The 15243-nt window shown below is 43.2% G+C and overlaps 1 protein-coding gene across 1 annotated transcript in view; it reads right to left on the reverse strand.

The window, feature by feature from the left end:
* HECW1 (HECT, C2 and WW domain containing E3 ubiquitin protein ligase 1) overlaps positions 1–15243 on the reverse strand; it is a gene marked incomplete at its 5' end in the record, with an annotated part of 190275 nt that overhangs the window by 127652 nt on the left and 47380 nt on the right. Inside the window, one exon of the mRNA XM_081996466.1 lies at positions 6176–6270. Within this exon, the coding sequence (XP_081852592.1) occupies positions 6176–6270 (95 nt within the window). The remainder of the gene's footprint in view (positions 1–6175; positions 6271–15243) is intronic.

Consider the following 15243-nt stretch of genomic DNA (forward strand, 5'->3'; position numbering starts at 1 on the left):
GATCAGAAGCCTACACAGATCACCTTCCTCCCACAGTTTATGGATGAGCTACTTTTTTTTTTTCAGAATTATTCACCTCAAATGGTTAATCAGTGGGATTCACTGTCTTTCAGCAACTGTTTCTTAGCTTATATATTTTCTGTTGGATGCCCTTTTACATTGGAAAGGGACCATACCCTGGCAGAGAGCACTTTGTAGTTTGACTGCTGGAGTCTACGCTTCCTTCCAGCTGAGCGAGTGTTTCCAGTAATTTCCCCTGCTCATTTTGCTTCGACATTTTCATTCCTGAATGACTCCATCTCCTTTGCAGGCAATAGGAGGAGAAAGAGTATAGGTGGTACTAACAATACGACTCCTTGCCTTGCATTCGAAGGCAGCTGCAAGTTGGGGGAGCTCTGGCTACTTCTCATCTCAAGATAAGGAAAGGGGATTCCCTTGCTGACTCCTGACAAATACCCAGTCACCTAAGCACACCCATAGCTTCCAGAGAAGTGCTGCCTGCCTCCCTGGAAATGCTGAGCCTTGCAAGGTACACCCCTTACACTTGTTAAAGATGTACCTGGCTTGCATTCTTTGTGACTAATTGCAGCAGTCTGATGTTGCGTTTTCCATATTTTTTTTTTTTAACTCAATTGCTGAACAGTGCAGAAGTCACTAGAAGTTTCTGCTCCCTCTTTATCCTCTGTTTCTTGAAGTAGAATTATTTTTACACTCTCAAAATCAGACTGGTAGATTTATTACATAGTGATGCCCCAGAAAGACAGTTTTAAAACTCACCTATCACAGAATAATACATAGTGAAAAAGAACACACAGCTGAGATTTTTAAATACAGCCTTTGGAAAGAATGAGATAGAGCTGCTTGCATGTGCACACCCTCATAAAATCCCGGCTTGCGGCACGTACATGGAAATGAGGCAGAATGCTTCATTATCACACACTCCTCGGCAGCCCACGCGCTGACATGACAGCACGTAATGCAAATATTTACAGCAGGAAGTCCTCAGGAATGATCAGTCACCACCAAATGGCAGCAGCTTATCAAGCAGTAATTCCTGCTGTGGGAAACCCAGCTGAGGCAGCATTTCCACACAAGCATAACACAGAGAAGGTCTTTTTCAATAATTAGCCCCAATTTACATAGCTTTCCCCACAGTGCTAAATGTATTTGACAAGTGCCATCATGATCTATGAGACAGGAACTGTGGCACGAAAGCTCCAGAGGTTCGCTTAGCCATGGTTCTTTGCATCTAATGCACAGTGAGTGAATGCTCCCAATTCAGTGAAGACATTTTGTCCTGAGGCTAAAACATTGATTCTCCACTTACTGTCGTTTAATTGTGATGTATCCAATTTATCTTTTTAGGCTATAAACTCTTAGGGGAAAAGGTGGTTCTTTTTTATTCTGTATGCTGTTCTCAGGCCAGCTTTATTTTATGGTGTGGAGCCACGGTCAGGTTAAATCATTTTCACACTAGCCAGATAACACTTTCCTACTGCTAGAATTAATTGCTGTAACTCATATTGTTTTCCTACAACAATGTCTGATGTAAAGATGAATTAGTGGTGACAACATTATGAATAAATGAAGAGTAACAAATAGAGGAACGTTCCAGATGATGTAAAAATGTTCTTCTCTACTAAGAAAACTGTTTGCTTATCCATACCATGGTAATGCTTCCATTTTAGTAGTATAAACTACTGTACGTAAACAGCACTGTCTTCAGGATGCCACTAGCTCAGAAAAAGCCACCCAGGATGTTCCTTTCTTCCAGAATTGCAGGTGCTCTGTTTTACTGCCATTACCCCCAGGCCTATCCGCTGCCCCAAATTCACATTCACGCTCCTGCCATGTATGAATTGTCCAAAGCGCACAGTCCTTCGTTCCCAGATATTCAAGCTTGACGATTCACAGGCGATAAAATGTGACAGGACTTTTCACCAACAAACGAACTGCAGGGCATCCTAATCAGCAGGCAAGGCAGCTCTAATAACTGGGTTACTGCGTAAGGAGATAAACTCAAATGGAGCAGAACATTCATAATACAAGAAACACGAGATGCTACTCAGCCTAAAGCACCATTGGTGCTATACAAAGATATCCAACTAACATGGCAACTTTTTTCCCCTTTGGAGGCAGGATTCCTTTTAACTGCCAGTTAAAGACGGTCTCAACAGCGCGAGAACAAGAATGGCAACCGCTTACAGCCCCCAGCATGACTACTTCCAGCTTCTTTTCCCTTTTCAATTGCAGCAAACTGCAGTCAGACAATGAAGGAGCTTTTTTTTGTTGCTGTTTGTTTTTTTTTTTTAATTGTGGTGTTAGGACACTGCTGGTTATTGGTGTTTGCGGGTCTTGTTGACAGACAGGACGGGACAGGCACCGAGCAGCCAGTATGCCAGCTGCTGCCTCTGCCACGGGAGGTGCCACGCGCCCGGAGGCTCGGACAGAATTCATTTGGGTGGCTCTGGCATCAGCTGCAGATGAGTCTCTGCTAGCAGGGAAAACACTGTCCCCAGAAGGTCACTGGTCCCCAAAGGACACCTGCTCCTGCTCTTTTTCCCAAGCTGCGCCAAGTGAAAAAGTTTGCTGGGGTCAAATACACAAAGCCTCGTTCCCTCTGTCCCTCTACTGACAGCCCAAGCTTCAGGGTGAATTTGTGGCACCATCACTACAAAGACAAAATCCCCTTTAGTTCAAGGCAGCCAGCTTTTAAAAAAAAAAACCTTTAGCCCCTACACCCACAGCAGGATGCCTATTAAGATTTTCTCCCTGCAAAGCTATTATTTCTAACACACTGAGGTCCCACAACCACTACTAAAACTCCTACTGACTGCAAAACAGGGTAGGTTTCCAAGCACAGGGCACAGGATTCCCTCCTCCAGGAGCGAGGGGGTACAGGAACGTGCCTCAGAAGCTGAAGAAGGTTCCCTCAGAGTAGAGCCCCTCTCTGCACGCAGGCTGCCACGGCCGGAGGACCATAGCTTTGGGTGGTGCTGTGAAAAATGGCATGCCTGGGACCTAGGGCAGTGCCCTGCATCACTGATGCAATGAAAACAACTGGGGAGTTTGATGCGTCCAGTTTGGTCACGGAGGGCCCCGTGTGTCAAGTCTCAGCAGGGTAAGGAGTCCCGGGGCCCCCAGATGAGCTGTAGGCATGGCGCTAGGCTCTCACGGCCCTTAACTGATCACACAGAGGAATAGGGGAAAATAAAACAATCTGTCACTTCCCTGCTCAGCCATGCTCAGATTATGATTCCCGACACAGGAAAAAGAGATGGGGCTGCCCACTCAGTATACTTCACTGTGGAGCCGCTGCACAGGGACAGGGAGGGACCCGGCAACACGGATGAAGCAAGCTGTGCATTTACTCTCTGGCTGATGATGGATGAGCACAGCAAAGTACAAACCAGAATATCTGCTGCGTGTTTTGGACAAGGATTTTCTGATTGCTGTTCCAAGCCATTACTTAGAAAAAAAATATTTTAAAATAGAGCAGTTTATTTTGGGATTTCTTTAATACTTTTTCCCTCTCTCCTTTCACTTAAAAAAAAAAAAAAATCAAAAACCTCACCCAGTCTGGAATTCACCACAGTCAAAAGGTGAGTGCCTATGTGTGTTTGCAGTTCTAAGGATAGTGCCATGCAAAGTGCAGACATTATCTGTGCTCCAGCAGCAGCCAGTGCAGAGGCACACAAGAACCCAGGAAAAGGCTAGGGCTGGGAAAATACCTATCTCCTTCCCCATCTGTGCAGCGAGGGTAGCACTTCCCAATGGCACAGGACACTGTGAAACATTCAACAACTTTAGCAGTAAATGTTGGACATATACTGCAGAGAGGCAGATAGAAAAAGCCATCCAACAGTTCCAGCTGGGACTGGAGCTTGGAGGATCATACTTAGCTGAAAGCCTTCACATAAGCAAGAATCAGCCCATTTTCTCTAAACAAGTTTTCAAATCTTTTTTCCTCTTCGCACTCATACAGGAGGATCCACCCAGGTTAACACTGCATAATCTTCATTGTTATGCCTTTGCTTTTTTTGTCTTCACTGCTTAATATTTTTTTTACAATGCACCAAACATTTATGTCATGCAGCAAACAATGAAGGCAACAAAGATACTGATGCTGCACCTACAACACTGCTGGCCTCTCTGGTCTGCAAAAGAAACTGGCAAAACAGCACAGACTATTCCATAACCCAGAAAGGCAGGAAAAATTAGATTATGTGAAGAGAATACTATTTCCAAGGACACAGGTTTGGCCCTCAAACTGAAAGCTGTGATCTGATACCACTTTTTATCATATTTTATTTTTCAGCCATGTACAGTATACTCAGCTAAAAGTCATAAGAGGTGTTTCTTCTTCTAATCTGATCTCTACAAAGACCATGAGTGCTGCATGAAGAGGACTTTCTTTTAAACATAAGTCCTGTTCAGCTGAAAGTGAACAGCTGCTTAAGGCACTTTATTTCCCCACATATATATATATAGGCTTCAATTGAAGATCTTGAAGAGATTACATGTTTGCATATTACAAATGCACAGGTCCTCATACATTGTTATATTAACCAAAAACATACTGCTGATACTTAATAACAATAGAATAACCCTTCCAGACTAGACCTGAAAAATTTGTTTAATTGACTCAAACTCAGGTGTCAGACACGGATGTGAATTGTGAAAAAAAGGTGATTCTAATCCCTCAGCCTACTGGTATTTATTGTCTTGGTTGGCTGGCTTAGCTTTCAAAGACTGGGACTAAATCAACAACATAGATTGTCCCCCAGCATTGACGATAACCAGGAAATAAACAGAAAGTCCTGAGTCAACAAGATGCCACTCACTACAAGCTAAAAAGAACTTTTCAGCATCCCACAAAATGAAGATATCCAAGGTCACATCACAATGTTCCTCTGAAGAGAGCCAAAGGAAACTCTGCAGGCTTCCAAATTGTTGAATGGCTTCACCAAGAGCATGTCAGAACGGCCTATCAAGACATGAATCCCTTTTATTCCTAAAAGACAGGCCATCAGCCCCTACCCAGCATCCCATTTGCAGCTATTGTATGCATCAAAACAAGGCAAAGAAAAACCACCAGAAGTCTCTACATGCATTAAGGGTGGAAAAAAGAATTCTTCCTGGCCCTGGTGCAATCACACAATCAACACACAGCATGTGAGACTTTTCAGTGTTTTTAGAAGTATCAACCTGGGACTGCTAAAAAAAAAAAACCCCAAAACAAAACAAAAAACCCCAAACCCACCCAAACTTTCAAAATTTAAGCTTCAGTGATATCCAGGGAAACCTACATACACCCACAGGTAAGACAGATCTTTCCTGAACCCATCTTCCAGATCAAACAACATCTGAGCTAGTCTTTTTCTAATGCTGGTTGGACTAAAACTCCTCAGCTCATGCAGACCTCTGCCAAGATGAGCCTGGCAGGCAGTGAAACTGTCAGCAAGGCCTGACAAGCTCTAGAGATCAGCAAGTTTCCCTCTGGGTTTCTAGAAAATCTTTCACACTCAGGGTGACCAGATTTTCCAAAACCATGCAAGATATACAGCTTTTTAGAGCTATTTGAGCCATTTGCTAGGCTCTAGCAAATCAAAACTGCTGTCAATGAAACCTCAATCTGTCAAAAACAATCCTCAGTACTTTGATGGATTAGGACCTGAATGCCTACTTCTTACCCACTGATGAGAATATCCCAGCATAGCTCTTCCTGGAACTCAGAGGCATGACCATGAAAATGCTCATGCCTTCATTTTGAAAAATGCACATTAAAAATAGGAAAATCTTATGCCTTTTCTAGGCACTTATTGTATTCACAGCTCAAAAATCCCCAAACCTCTATAGGTATCACTCAAGTCTCTTAACACCCAGCACAGACAAGATAAATCTACAAAAAGAGATACAGCTAAGACATGGGACTTGCCCCAGATCAAAGAAGTTGTTTGTGACAGATGGAAAGCTGAACCTACGTTCCTTTGGCATACAAACCCACATTTCAAGAGAAAGACTACCGCTTTCTCTGTACCACAGTGCACTGAAGAGCAAATATTACGTTCAGTTTTTGTCTAAAAGTATATGAAGCTGGCAAGGAAAGCAAGTCATAGCACAGTGACAGCAGGGGAAAAAAACACATAAAAAATAAGAGGCCAGCATAACTTACAGGAGCCGCATTGTTTTTCACTGTGACACTTGGAGTTGTTGCTCGTAGTGCCCCACTCACACCGTGGTAGTATTTGAAGCAGATCTTTGTTTCAGCTAAAAAAAGAGAGAATTATTTCAGATTAGAACTGCCAGGGAGAAGCTATCAGTTGCAGCTTGCAAGCACAAGGCGGGTAAGCAGTTTGTCTCAGGTTGGTTGGCACGACAGGATACCTCTTGCCTCATTCCGATCTTCCCCTTTGCCAGAGTGAAATTTAGAGTTCTTTTCCAGCAACTTCGAACAGTTAAAACCCCAACCTCTTCTGAGCAGCAGTTATGACAGATGGACCTTGAAGTACCTGATCAGCATCATTTAGCTACATTAGGATGAAAAGTAGGGACAGAGAAACCCTCCCTGTTCAGACATCCCAAACACCAGTGTGCAGAGTAAGTGAGAAACCTCCTTAGGACAACAAGATTACACAGTTTCTCACTGACAGGTTTCACTGAACCAATTTGTTCTGGCCTTGGTCTGGGGAAGGACACATCTAAACAGATTAACTGCTCTGACAGTTACTACTTTAAAACATTTTTCAGAAACAGCCAAGTACTACAAGACCCCATCTTAGTGTATTTCCATCGACTTCCAAAGACTTGTATTAGGTGAGGAACACAAGACCGTGATTTTTGGATTCACAGCTCTGCTTTTTGCCACATGCATTCATATATTCAAGTAAATACATTTAAACCCATTTCAATAACTGTAGCAAGGCACAGAAGTAGTGAAATCAGCTTCTTGTTCAATCATCCTCTTACAGACCCCTTCTTGTCTGCTGCAAGAAGGAAAGATACTTTCATCCAGCTTCTCTGTTGGTCTGTAACTGCAAATAGATAGGAATTGCTAGTATGCATCATAACCCCAGGCACTCACTTGCCTGGTCCTGGTGACTTGCTAGAGCACATCCTGCAGGCAGCAGTTTTCTTCCATAGGGAACTAGGATGTGAACTGGGTTGATACACGCCTACATACAGCCAGGACACAGCAGGTAATGCACTGGATGTAACAGGTATTTTTGTGGGATCTGAAAAATGCATGTTTAAATAAAAGCAGCATTCACATCTTGCAGTTTAACTGAATAACGCCATGGAAATATTCAGCTGCTCCATAATATAGTTGAAGGTGCTTCTCAATCAAGTTTAACACCTTGCTTTACAGCTGTTGCTGAGGCCCAGGGAAAATGCCAACCTTGGCCTGCAGAGCCACAACAGCACTTGCTGTAACTACGGTGCCTACATAAGAAAGTAATAAAAGAATGCCAATGTTTTAACGTACAAATTGCATTGTTGTTTTAACACCAGTAACAAAATAAGCAAAATCAGTACAGCTGTGAAAAAAGATTATGCAACATTAAGAGCTTGGACCTTGGCCACAGACTATAGTGCTGTGATCTCCCATTTGGTAGATCCAAAACACAACTGCGCAGCACCCCAAGTGGAAGCAAAACATGGAGACATGAAAAGCAGTGGAGAATCTCAAAAACACAGGCCTGAATTGCTTACCCTCACACCTACAGATAGACAAGAGGAAAAAACAACACCCTGATTTTTGAAAGACAAAATAGTTTTAGGAGTGTAAAGCCTTCCCAGCTTTGAAACGTGACTTGGGACATGAAAACCAAAGAGCTTACGTTCCCAAGTAGTTCGAGCACTTCTCACTTCCAGGTGTCTGTGCAGCACTCCTCCTTGAGGAGGCATCAAGGATATGCAGTCCATTGATGAAAAGCACAGTGCCAGCACAGTTGATCTGCCACTGTATTGCCCAGCCCCACAGCTTGTTCTTGATCAACCAGGTGCACATTTCTGCTCACATGGTGACAATACATGCCTCTCCCACCCTATGCATAGACACATACATGCGTCCCTTTCACTTCACAGCAGTCCAAAAGAAATGAAACAGGCTACAGAGTCTTTCAGCACCTCTACGAGGGGCTGCGAGGCCCAACCTGGGGTTTAATTCACAACACAAGGTTTACCCTAAAAAACTTCAGCAAATTTGAGAGATTTACTTGTGGTGTCAGTGCAGCTGAGCAAGCAACCCTGTTGTTGCACCTGGGAACAGCCGTTGTTTCCTTTTGGCAGCAAAAAAGCTGGATGAGCTTGTGGGACTGAAAAACTGCAAGTCCAGATTGAATTTTCATGTCGCAATTTTCTCTACAGGACTTTTAACAGCTCAGCAGCTAACTCATTTACTAAGACGACAGCAAAAGCTGAGAATATCACAATAGCTAAAATGCAGTGTCCTCAACAGTTATTCAAATCTTAATTTTCCTCTTCCCTGGAGATTTTCAGCTACAGTTTGCATGGACCATTGAGAGCTAAAATAAAGAGAAGCTTTTAAAAAAAATTAATTCATGTAGTTAATAAAATATAACTTCAGGTACTAGCCTGTACTACAACATTCAGATTTCACAGCAGGAAATCCTGCCATAGGTTGACAAGTACTTGGTAACTGACTACATTGAGAAACTACAGTTTAAAGGAATCTAATTAAACTAAAAGTTTTATACAGAAAGGAGAGAAGGAGGAAAGAATATATCCTCATGTAGGTATTCTGGATATTAGTATTGCTTCTGACAAGTCTTATTAGGAGCAGGTGAGGGAACTGGGGTTGTTCAGTCTGGAGAAGAGGCTGAGAGGAGACCTTATCGCTCTCTACAACTACCTGAAAGGGGGTTGTGGCGATGAGGGTGTTGGTCTGTTCTCCCAAGTAACTAGTGATAGGATGAGAGGAAATGGCCTCAAGTTGCGCCAGGGAAGGTTTAGATTGGATATTAGGAAAAATTTCTTCACCGAGAGGGTGGTCAAGCATTGGAACAGGCTGCCCAGGGAGGTGGTGCAGTCACCATCTCTGGAAGTGTTCAAAAAACATGTGGATGTGGCGCTTCGGTACATGGTTTAAGGGGCACAGTGGTGTTGGGTTAACGGTTGGACTTGATGATCTTGAAGGTCCTTTCCAACCTTAGTGATTCTGTGCTTTCAAAGACAAAGGATTACTAAGATGATTGAATACGTATTTGGAAAGAACCATATGGGTATTGAAGATTCCTCTCAGTTTCATACAACTACTATTTCTTATTTAATTTTTGATCAAACTGCCCACCTACAGTTGCAAACTGGCAAGAAGGCAACTCGGAGAAATGCAAGTGTCACACCCAATCCAGAACAGTGGCAGAGATGAAGCTGTTCAGCAGGCAGCATTTGAGGCAGTGATTATCAAATGTTAAAGGTTTCATTCAGAGCGTGGATCTGATAGCAAAAAGTCTTAAGGGGGCCCTCGCAGCTTGAGAAATTGCTCTAGAAACATCAGGGGAACAACATTTTTTTTTTCTTGATTCCCACCCTCCCCCTTTTTCCCAGATCTTTTTCAGATTGAAAATATTGGGAAAATGGCTATTATCAATAGATAGCTAAAACTTTAACAATTATAAAGCTTACAAAATTACATGCGGTATCTTTACATGCAAAAATGCCACTTAGACCCTAGTTGGGCTTTTTTTTGGCTGTGAGTCATTCTTCCCAAATAAAATTGTTGGTGCCATGTTTTTTTAAAAATTTTCCTAATTGTAATGTCATAATATTTTATTCCATCTGAAGATTGTTCTTATATTCCTGAATCACCTCTGCAACATTTCTAAAACAGATGCAGATATTCACTGGCTTGGTACCACTGCCTCTGGAGATGAACAGAAAGCATTGGAATTATAGGCAAGGTAATAAAATCATAGAACCATAGAATAGTTTAGGTTGGAAGGGACCTTTTAACGTCATCTAGTCCAATCCCCCTACAATGACCAGGGACATCTTCAACCAGGGCAGGTTGCTCAGAGCCCCATCCAACCTGACCTTGAATGTTGCCAGGGATGGGGCATCTACTACCTCTCTGGGCAACCTGTTCCACTGTTTCACTACCCTCATTGTAAAAAGTTTCTTCCTTGTATCTAGTTGAAATCTGCCCTCTTTTAGTTTAAAACCATTAAAACTTTGTCCTATCACTACAGGCCCTGCTAAAAAGTCTGTCCCCACCTTTCTTAGAAGACCCCCAATAAGGTCTCCCCAGAGCCTTCTCTTCTCCAGGCTGAACAACCCCAACTCTCTCAGCCTGTCCTCATAGGAGAGGTGTTCCAGCCCTCTGATCATTTTTGTGGCCCTCCTCTGGCCCATCTTCAACAGGTCCTTGTCTTTCCTGTGCTGAGGGCTCCAGAGCTGGACACAGTACTCCAGGTGGGGTCTCCCCAGAGCAGAGGAAAAGAATCACCTCCCCCAACCTACTGGCCACACTTCTTTTCAGGCAGCCCAGGATGTGGTTGGCCTTCTGGGCTGCACATCGCTGGCTTACATCCAGCTTTTCATCCACCAGTACCCCCAAGTTCTTCTTGGCAGGGCTGCTCTCAATCCCTTCATTCCCCAGCCTGTACTAGTATCAGGGGTTGCCCCGACCCAGGTGCAGGACCCTGCACTTGGCCTTGTTGAACCTCATGAGATTCACAAAGGCCCATTCCTCAAGCTTGTCCAGATCTCTCTGGATGGCATCCCATCCCCTAGGCATATCAAACATGCCACTCAGCTTGGTGTGAACTGCAAACATGCTGAGGGTACACTCAATCCCACTTTGTCATTGATCACAGAATCACTAGGTTGGAAAGGACCTTCAAGATCATCAAGTCCAACCATTAATCCAGCACCACCACGTCCCCTAAACAATGTCCTGAAGCGCCACATCCACACGTTTTTTGAACACTTCCAGAGATGGCAACTCCACCACCTCCCTGGGCAGCCTGTTCCAATGCCTGACCACTCTCTCAGTGAAGAAATTTTTCCTAATTTTTTTCTTTTTTTTTCTAATTTTGTCCCTGCTTGACCTGACGAGATCCTTGTACTCTTCGTGAGTTGCCTGCCCCTTCTTCCAGAGGTGATAAACTCTCCTCTTTTCCCTGAGTCCCAGCAAAATCTCCCTGTTCAGCCAGGCCGGTCGCCTTCCCTGCCAGCTCTTCTTATGGCACATGGGGACCTCCCAATACAGACCCTTGAGGGACACCATTCCTCACTGATCTCCATCTGGACATTGAGCTGTTGACCACTACTCTCTGTGTGCAACCATCCTACCAATTCCTCATCCACCCACCCAACAGTCCACCCATCAAATCCACATCTCTCCAATTTAGAGAGAAGGATGGTGTGGGGGACCATGTCAAAGGCCTTACAGAAGTCCAGATAGATGACATCAGTAGCTCTTCCCTTGTCCACTCATGTGGTCACTCCATCATAGAAGGCCCCTAGGTTGGTCAGGCAGGACTTGCCCTTGGTGAAGCCATGCTGGCTGTCTCAAATCACCTCCCTGTCCTCCACATGCCTTTAGCATAGCTTCTAGGAGGATCTGTTCCATGATCTTCCCGTATACAGAGGCGAGGCTAATGAGCTAGCTTCCGGGGTATAAATTAACCTGAATATTATCCAGCTGGCATTTGTACCCAGTATGTAGTTACAAGGGCTGTTTGCATTGTAGTCTTGTAGATTAGCTTGCTCTGGAATAAAGGAGACCATTTAACTCTGTCCTGCTGCCCTATCTGCATGGCACAGTGCACAGGTCAGGAACAAGTGTTGTCCAGTTAATCCCCAGTGTGAATAAATATGTGCCATTGTTATTTTCATTTCAGTAATTCTGAGTAGCAGCTCACTGGATCAGGTAATGAAGTTATGATGTTAAAGTCAGGAAGTTATGAAGTTAAATTCTCCTTTCAATTAGCATAAATGGCAGTTAGATTGGTAAAACTTCCAAAAGATGAGATGTCTAAAGATGCTCAGAAATACTTGTGCCCATGACAATTACCAAACTACTCAGCAATTTTCATGTATCAAGAGCAAAACAGCATCATATTCCCTTTATACCAGGCTTGGTATCTTCATTATACCATAGCTGCCTTATACCAATGCACTGGAAGGCTGTAAGACAGTCCTCAGTTGTATGCTCAGATCCACCCCTACAACTATTCCCTGTGCAGAAGATATAGCTGCCCAAAAGCATGGTCCCCAAGGCAGGGCGAGACAGGGTAATCTGAGCCAGGCAACAGGAGGGACAATTCTGTTTTGCTCCTTGCAACACAGCCCACAAGCACCTCTGTGGGCCACATAGGAGGGATGCTCCTGGGGAAAGGAGAGGAGCCAGGATGTAGCCTGTCCTCAGACACCAGAGAGACCACTCCTCGTTCAGAGGAAAACTCTGAGGTCTGAGTTTTGTCAGAGAACAACTCTGCCATGGAACTTCACCCTTCCCACAAGAAAAAAAAAAATCCAGTCTGCAGAAAATGATTTCTCTATCAAAGCCCCGAGTTATCTCAGTTACCCAATCAGTTTTGCAAATTAACTGGAAAATTAATTACCAGCTGAATGTTACTCTTCTTGGCAATATTCTATGCTGTCTCTGCAATCACACAGCCTTTGAAAGCACCCTACCTCCCTACTAAACTGAAATGAGATAAGACAAAATCTAGTAGGGGCTGCTGATGAACTGCAGCTGGAAGTACTGAAGGTTGAAAGCCTCTAAGAGGTATCCTAGTTCCCATCATCCACCCATTCTTCTTTCCTGCTATTGCTCCTGTTGGTTTACTTGATACCCTTTCCCTTTAAAATATTTCCATTCCTAATCATCTTCCTCATTCCTTCAGAGTTGTCAAAATTGCCCTAAATCTCTTCTCAAAAGTTCAGTTGCTCTTAATAATCCTCTGCTTCTCACTTACTAAGGCTAGTCTGGTCTCAGAGGCTTAGCTTTTGCTTAAAGGTGGATTTATTCTCTCAAATACAAAAAGCAGCACTGCCAGGATTAAGGGGTTTCCCTTGTTATACTAAACCCTCCCACATCCTGATGGGTATTTCAAGGAAAGACTAAATGATATTGTTTGGGTGAGGCAGGAAGCATCAGCTGGTGTTTGATAGGTGTGATACACCTGAGGCACTTCCACAATCTGGTTGTGATTTACTCCCATGATACTTTTTATTAATTAGCTGAGGTGACTAGGTATTAGCTAAGCATTTCTCAGCACTGAACAACCTCTCAGGGAAGCAATGCCAGTCTTTCAAAGTGAGTCATTTGTGATCAATTCAATCTATTACTAAAATAGCTGTTGTTGCTCTTTTGGGCAAACATTGTGCATAAAAAACGAGAGGTGTCAAAAAACAGTAATGAAAAGGTAGCTGTCTTTGGTAAGTGTGTGGGAACCAAGTCAACCAAATCAGAGAGGTAAGCAATTAAGATATGAGTCATTAAGCTTTCCCTAGAGAGGGCCCAGAAGTGGAATAAACATATGACACTGTGCTATAATCAGACTGCTTTGGGATCATCTTGAATTAAAGTAGCCATAGTGATCTCTGGAAGTGGAGACAGAAGGTGTTGAAGTGAAGATATTGGGAGCCAATGGAGGGGAGAACTGGGATCGAATGCAGTGGGGAAACCGGGAGAGGCATATGAAAAAAACTGGACAAGGAATTACAATGGGAAGCCAAAACAGAGAGATTAAAGGCAGTTTATACGAGGCATTGCAGTACTGGAATTGAGTAAGCACCGGCACCAATGCGAAAGTTTGAGGGAATGAGAGGACTGAGATTAGAAGAGAATCACTGTGCGGAGAGAGAGGAACAGGGGAGAAACACTAGGATTACCTAAATGACACTAAATGAGAAGAAAGCATGGAAAAAAGAAAAAACATGCAGAAAGGCAGAGGGAGAAAGTAAGAAAGTCAAACCTGAAGAAAAAGAAAAAAGGTGCCCTCCCACATCAGAGCTTTGTGAAGTGCAGAGCACAATCATGAGCTGTATCAGCAGCTACTCATGAAACTCAGTGCACAAGCATACATCTGTCCACCCTTCTCTACCTGCTGCTGCCTTCAGTGCCCATCACCTGCTTTTGAACTCTGCTGGAAGCATAGAGAGCAGGTAAACTGTGCAACCCAAAGGGTTGAAACCCAGTGCTCCTGCATCAGCACGATCCTCTCCCTAAGCATCAACAGGTTTTAGATAATTTTAGGTAGTTTCTCCCTCCCAGTACTATACCTGTCTTGTCAGTAAAGAATTAAGGCATGACAAAAGGTAAGGTTATCACTGGCAGATCTAATTTGTACTTACAGGATCGACACATAGTACCATTTCTTTCCATCATGTGTGCCTGCTGCTGCTCCATGCAAATGACAACTCTTAGTTCTTGTGCTGTTTCAGAAAAACCACCTGTTCCAGGAATTGCCTGTCCAATATGCAACAGTGACACTACAGCCATCAAGCTGGTCTGCTACTCGGCCACCTACGGGCTGTGTATTTCTTTAAGCTGTAAACCGCATCTGCTCACAGCATTTGTTTAGTATCACAACTGCCTACAGCTTTCCATAAAACACCTCAATTTTTAGACAACTAACAGTTTAAAACCCAGTGAGACCTAAACAGATGTGTTTCTTTAATCCCAGTTGCAGAATTTTTGATGGCTTTTTCCCTGCTGTTCTCCAAAATGTACACAAACACATGTGAACAGTTAAAAGACTTCTTGTGAGAAACTGCAAGATACAAGATTTTAAAATCTCACTTTTTGGATTATTACAATGCTTCCAGGCAAGAAAGAAAAAAACACCTGGACACAGAATTAAGGCTGACCAGTACACATCAACAATTTCAGGCACAAACTTTTGCAAGAAAACTGTAATACCCAGAAAACTTCTAACAAGATTAAATTTAAGCCAAAAATCCAAACTTGTCAAGATGCAGAAACGCACAGTTAAAACATTCAAATAACCTTAACTCCGCAAAAATAAATGAAGTTTTTCAGTATTTGTAGTTGTAATTGGTATTTGAAGAACAGATGAGATGATCTTAGTAACTTTATTTGATCTTTAGATGCTGTTACAGACTGCTGTTGCTTCACAAGGATTGCACATTCGGGGCTGGAGTTACCTCCTTTGTAACAAGAGAACTGATTATTATTGATTATTATATCATTGATTCTTTGTTCTGTTGGTATTTGTGATCTGCAGATACTCTCTACTATTGACTATC

The sequence above is a fragment of the Phaethon aethereus genome (genome assembly GCF_964289735.1).
Source record: "Phaethon aethereus genome assembly, chromosome: 2".
Classification (NCBI taxonomy): domain Eukaryota; kingdom Metazoa; phylum Chordata; class Aves; order Phaethontiformes; family Phaethontidae; genus Phaethon; species Phaethon aethereus.